Raw genomic sequence first — 6,755 nt, forward strand, 5'->3', positions numbered from 1 at the left:
TGATACTGCCTTGGAAACCCAAGGAGGGGTCACTATGAGTCGGGTCCAGCTCGAGGGCACATAACAACAAGAACATATATATATGTCTCAGAGACCCTGGGTGGTACCAATAGTTAACAAGCTTGTCTGTGAACTGAAATGTTGGAGGTTTGATTCCACCCAAAGCCTCCTTGGAAAATGGTCTGATGATCTACTTCTAAAATATCAACCATTAAAAAACCTATGGAGCACAGTTCTACTTTGTACACATGGAGATTCCACCAGTCAGAGTCAACTGGACAGGGGCTGGTACTTGTTAAGGTGTTACGAGAGGAACATCATTTGTGTTAGCTCACATAGCCAATGAAGGCTTATTGGAGAAGATGGAACATGAAGGGATCCTGGAGAAAAATTTGAATAAGGAGGAGAACAGACAACAAATACATATGAAACAGTGTGAGAAAAGATAAAAAAAAAAAAAAAAAAAAAACACAATACTATGGCTGTGGTCAAGAATAGTTTATACTGGATATAACAAAATATTTGTTTGAATCAAATCTGAGTATTTTTTTACCATGTCCTTACCTTGACTGTTGTCCTATCCCTTTTGTCCTTTCCTCTCATCTTTCTAATTTTAGGCCTAGAGAGAATATAGCTCATTAACATTGGATACTTCCAGAAAATTCTGAAAAGAGTAAAACAAATTTTATTTGAATAAGTAGTATAGAACCATATTTTAGCCCCTTGACAAAAGTGTGATTCTGGTATTAACTCTATTATTTCAGCATAAGATTTAATTTTCATAGACTCTATTTAGTTCAAAAACATTGATCCCATCTCAAAACAGAAACTATGATATGTGCTGGGGATTCACTATTAATGAAACACATCGTCCTTGTCCATAAGAAGCTTGCAATCTACAGAGTGAGCCAAACACATAGGCAGATGAGGAATTTAATGTGGTAAATGCAATGCTGAGGATATTTACAAATTAGTCTTCTTAGAAAAGGACACTAGTGCACTTGCCTTACCTATAAGATGAGTCTACCATGTTGTGGGGTCAAAATGAGATAACTTAAATGAAAACATGTTGTTTTCTGAGAAGCCTGATACAAAGGAAAGTTTGTAGGAATACCTAAGTAATTGATCCATAGCAGAGATCATGAAGGTACAAACTTGTGTTGTGCCAAGCAACTCCTTACATTTTATAGCCTTTACATTAGCCAACTGCTTGGGAGAAGTGAGTGGTGCAGGTATTATACCTGGATTCTCCCGAATCTCTGAGATGATCCTGAAGCTAAAAACAATTAGGACTTTAGGTGGAGGGATGGCCTAGATTATAACATAATGTAACATTCTTGAGATTCTAACTCCTAGCAATTTATAGAACAGAGTAGAACTGCCCATAGGCTTTCCTAGTCTGTAAATCTTTTTGGAAGCAGACTGCCTCATCTTTCTCCTGTGGAGTGACTGGTGGATTCAAACTGCCAACCTTTTGGTTAACAGCTGAATGCTTTAACCACTGTGCCACTAGAGCTCTTTATTCTTGAGATCATCTCTTCAACACATTCTGGCTATTTCATCAGCAAGAAAATCAACGTGGTCCTTGCTCTTCCATCTTCTTCACTCCATTATCTCCTGCCCCTCTTTCCCACGGGATGATCAATTGGTTTCCCTCATAGGTGGAAATCTCATAGCATTCTGGGCCACGTTTTATGATTATGTACCATCCTCCCCAATTCATAAGAACACAGAAAGGTAGTGTTTTAATCATCTAGTGCTGCTGTAACAGAAATACCACAAGTGGATGGCCTTAACAAACAGAAATTTATTCTCTCACAGTTTAGGAGGCTAGAAGTCCGAGTTCTGAGCACCAACTCTAGGGGAAGTCTGTGTCTCTGAGTGTCTCCTGGTATTATAAATCCTGAGTCCAAAGGACATACTCTACTTGCTCCCAGCTTCCCTCTCTTGGTGATAGTAGATTCCTGACATTCTGCTGGTTTCTCTCTCCTTTCAGCTCTTGTAAGATAAAAGATACTGTAGACCACACGCCAGGGGAACTTCCCTTACATCAGATCAGGGTTGTGATGGGATTAAGAGTGCTATGTTCTGCCCTAATCCTTTCACGATGAACGTGTTTATCACATCAGAACACATCACGAGCATTCATTACATTCGTCCCACATTATTTCATTACATAACTGCCAAACCACTGAAAATCATAACCCAGCCAAGTTGCAATATACATTGAAGGGACACAATTCAGTCTATGAAGGTAGACTCATTAAAAACTTCAATTTATGGGTCAAAACTTTAATTTATGGGTCAAATACAAGGTAACTGTCCTGATTCAGAGATTCATGATCTTCCTTGTATTAGAGTACCAAAGCCAGAATATTTGCCTTTCAGCTCCTATGAGCATGGGAATCTGTGGCAGTGGTAATAAATGTAAACACATGGGTTATATTACTATGTGATAAGCATTGTTTCAAGCACTTGACTTATATATCTAAATTAAATCTTATAATAATCCTATATAGTATGCACTATCATTATATTTTACAGATGAATATGTTTTACAGATTTAACAAGTCATATTGAAGTTCATAGATCTAAGCGGCAGAAGCAGGATTCACATTCCAGCTTTCTGGCTTCTGAGTCCATGCTCTGAACTTATTTTATTGACTTTATAAAATGCTTATTGAAAGGACTGTAATATTATGAAAAGAAACTGACACATTAAGACAGCTTTTATAAACTAGATGATAAGGGGATATGGGAACTCTGGTAGCATAGAGCCTAAGGCACTTGACTGCTAACCAGAAGGCTGGTGGTTTACACCCAACAGCCACTCCTCGGAAGGAAGATGGGGCAATCTACTTCCATAGCAATACTACCTCGAAAACCCAAGGACAGCAACAACAACAATAAGGAGATATAAACGAGGGGGGAAAAAGAAAAGAAAAAAAATACTGTCAACTCGATTCTGACTCATAGCGACCCCTCCTCGGGCCTCCAAGATGGTATCTCTATGGAGGTAGATTGCCGTGTCTTCCTTCCAAGGAGTAGCTGGTGGGTTTGAAATGCCACCTTCTGAATAGCAGTCAAATGCCTTAGGTACTATGCCACCAGAGCTCCCGTAAAGATTAACTCAACTCAAAATTCACTGAGGTAGAGTCAGATCCAACTTATAGCGACCCTTCCTTGAGTTTCTGAGGTGGTATCACTATCGAGGTAGTTTGCCCAACCTGCCTTCCCAGGAGTGGCTGGTGGGTTTGAATCTCCAGCCTTCTGGTTAGCAGTCAAATGCCTTAGGCACTAAGCCACCAGAGCTCCCAGGGCAAAAGATGTAGACCTATGGAGGAGGGGATTCACTAAGGCCTCCAGAAGGTTTCATTTTCAATTGTAGTTTAAAAAGCCAGGAGGAGCAGGGAGGAGAACTGGTACATTGTGACAATTGTAGTAAGTGTTGAGAAACAATATGTTTGAACTATTGAAAGTAAAATGAATATGCTTTGTTAAATTGCACCCAAATCACAATAAATAGTTTAAAAAAAAAAAAAAAAGGAGTGCTGTAATACATGTCAAGTTAAAAAAGAAAATAATAGGTTTTGTCTTATTCCAAAATATGCTATTTGTATTTTCTGATCATTTATAGCAATAAAATAGTTTAGACATAACAGTAGTTTTTCTCTAAGTGAAAGCACATATTATAAAATGGAACTTTATGAAATAAGAGAAGGACATGTTTGAAGTTCCTAAGCAATTTTACTTTTAAAAAGCAGTTATGTCTACTTCCTCTTAAAGATACTGATAGAAAGTTTTGCAAGAGCAGAAAATAGAGCGAGGATTGCGGAGAGGGTCCATTTCCTGGAATAAATTAGAACCAATGCTGTGGCTGGTCTGTCACCAAGATCAAAATGCTAGAAATCAAAAAATCAAACCCCTTGCTATTCAGTCAATTCTAACTCATGGCAACCCATATGCTACAGAGTAGAACTGCTTCTTAGGAGTCTTGGTTGTAATAATCAAGAAAGCAGGTCTTCCTTATGAGGTGCTGCTGGGTGGATTTGAACCATCAATCTTCAGGTTAGTAGTCAAACACAAACTCACTTAAGCCACCATCCCATTGGGAAAACAATAATAGAAAAATGTATACTGATTCTAGCATAAGAAACCTCCCTTCCTTCCTCAAATCACCACTTCCATCCTGACCCCTCAAAGATGTCTTCTGATGCAGCTCAAATGATAGCAGTTGGATGTTCTGATTAATCTCCAGCCAGGGATTATTGTTAAACTTGAAAAAAAATAAGAAGAAAAAGCAGCATTTATCATTCTACCTGTCTGCTGATTCTCTTTGGTCACCAATTTTTTAATTTACTTATTATGGATTTATTTTTTATTTATATCAGTGGAGGTCACTGATGTGGTTCTAATAGATCAAGTACAGATATATCCTGCAATCAATAATCTTCACACACAGATGTTAGAAATGGCATAATTTATATATTTGGATATTCCAAAAGTAATTTGTGTTTCATTTTAGAAAATAATACCACCTTTTTCAGAAGCAACAAATTAACCTTGTTTATACTTGGACAGCAGCCAAAAAGATAGGTAAATAGTCTGAAATAGTCTGGGATTCATAAAATATATTTTAAACTAAAAAACTGAATTCACTGCCATCCAGTCGATTCTGACTCATGGAGACCTCCTTTGGGTTTTCGAGGTGGTCAATCTTTATTGAAGTAGATTGCCCAGTCTTCCTTCCATGGAGTGACTGGAGGGTTTGAACTACCTAACCTTCTGGTTAGCGGTCAAATGCCTTAACTATGCCACCAGAGCTCCTTATACAGTATACTTAGGATTATAAAATTAAAATATGCTTATTGCTAAACATTTGGAAAATATAAAAATATATCAAAATGAAAAACCTAAATAATTTCTAAGTTTATTATAAATGTGGCTTTTTATCCTGCCTTGTGTAATACTGAAGAATTTTCTCATGCCTTTAAATAGTCTTTGAATAATATCAAGAGTCTACTTCTTTTAGCTTTTGAATATTTTTATGAGATAGTTAACTATTCCCTCATTAGGGGAGATTAATAATTTCTTATGAAAACATCAGAGGGTATATCTATATTTTAGATCTGACAATATGGCAAAAGGCACCCTGGTGGCTCAGTGGTTAAGTGCTCAGCTACTAAACAAAAAGTTAATGGTTTGAAACCACAAGCCACTCTGCAGGAGAATGATGTGGCAGTCTGCTTCTGTAAAGATTTATAGCCTTAGAAATCCTATGGGGCATTTCTACTCTGTCCTATAGGGTTGCTATGAATTGGAATCAACTTTATGGCAATAGATTCTTTTTGGTTTTGGATAATATGATACTTAAGTAAAGGTATTAGGGAAACTTTCTAGTTACAGTAGGTTGTCATTTTACCTCTCTTAAATCATTCACAGAAAGAAGTTTTCCAGATGCAAGGTTTCAACAGAACCATTGTGGTCACACAGTTCATCCTGGAGGGCTTTTCCAGCTTAGGGGAGCTCCAGCTGTTGCTTTTTGTCATCTTCCTTCTCCTGTACTTGGGGATCTTGGTGGCCAATGCAACCATCATGGCTGTCATCCGCTTCAGCCAGATGCTACACACACCCATGTATGGCTTTCTGTTCATCCTTTCCTTTTCTGAATCCTGCTACACTTTCGTCATCATCCCTCAGCTGCTGGTGCACCTTCTCTCAAGCACCAAGGTTATCTCCTTTGTAGCTTGTGCCACCCAGCTCTTCTTTTTCCTTGGTTTTGCCTGTACCAACTGCTTTCTCATCGCAGTAATGGGATATGATCGTTATGTGGCAATTTGCCATCCTCTGAGGTACACACTCCTTATGAACAAAAGGCTAGGGTGGGGGTTGGTTTCTTTGTCAGGAGTCATGGGTTTCTTAATTGCTTTGGTGGCCACCAACCTCATCTGTGACATGCCTTTTTGTGGCCCAAACAGAGTCAATCACTATTTCTGTGACATGGCACCAGTTATCAAGTTAGCCTGCACAGACACCCACCTAAAAGAACTGACATTATTCAGTCTCAGCATCCTGGTTATCATGGTGCCCTTTCTGCTAATTCTTATATCCTATGGCTTCATTGTTAACACCATCCTGAAGATTCCCTCAGCTGAGGGCAAGAGGAAGGCCTTTGCCACCTGTGCCTCCCACCTCACAGTGGTCTTTGTCCACTATGGCTGTGCCTCCATTATCTACCTTAGGCCCAAGTCCAAGTCTGCCTCAGACAAGGATCAGTTAGTGGCAGTGACCTACACTGTAGTTACTCCCCTACTTAATCCTCTTGTCTACAGTCTAAGGAACCAGGAGGTGAAGACTGCATTGAAAAGAGTTCTGGGAATGCCTCTGGCAATGAAGATGATCCAAAGAAAAATTTAAAATTTAATCAGGAAGTCAGGGAAGAATCAAAATATGACATTTTCTCTGCCCTTTTATCAGTCTATATATTACTTAAGCAGTGTGTCCTAGAATTAAGACACTTTTTGTCTTTTTCTTTGCCTTCATTCTAAAAAAAAGTGCAGACCACTCTACAGGCCTCATTGACTCTACAGACCTCTTTCAAGTGATGAAGAACAAAGACGTCTCCTTGAGGTCTAAAGTGTGCCTGACACAAGCCATGGTATTTTCAATCACCTCATATGCATGTGAGAGCTGGACAATAAATAAGGGAGACAGAAGAAGGGTCAATGCTTTTGAATTGTGGTGCTGGCAAAGAA

The 6,755-nt window shown here is 38.7% G+C and overlaps 1 protein-coding gene across 1 annotated transcript; it reads left to right on the top strand.

The window, feature by feature from the left end:
• Window positions 1-5,448: 5,448 nt before the first annotated feature.
• On the top strand, window positions 5,449-6,417 carry LOC103202831 (olfactory receptor 10T2). Its single transcript, XM_007947770.2, has one exon. The coding sequence runs from the start codon at window positions 5,458-5,460 to the stop codon at window positions 6,415-6,417; it is 960 nt and encodes a 319-aa protein (XP_007945961.1). The 5' UTR covers window positions 5,449-5,457.
• The last annotated feature ends 338 nt before the right edge of the window (window positions 6,418-6,755 follow it).

This window comes from Orycteropus afer, unplaced genomic scaffold, assembly GCF_000298275.1.
Source record: "Orycteropus afer afer isolate SDZICR_OR568_19922 unplaced genomic scaffold, OryAfe1.0 scaffold00193, whole genome shotgun sequence".
In the NCBI taxonomy this organism is placed as follows: Eukaryota; Metazoa; Chordata; class Mammalia; order Tubulidentata; family Orycteropodidae; genus Orycteropus; species Orycteropus afer.

Coding starts and splice junctions, on each gene's coding strand:
- LOC103202831 (XM_007947770.2), top strand. CDS start 5,458: ATGCAAGGTTTCAACAGAACCATTGTGGTCACACAGTTCATCCTGGAG.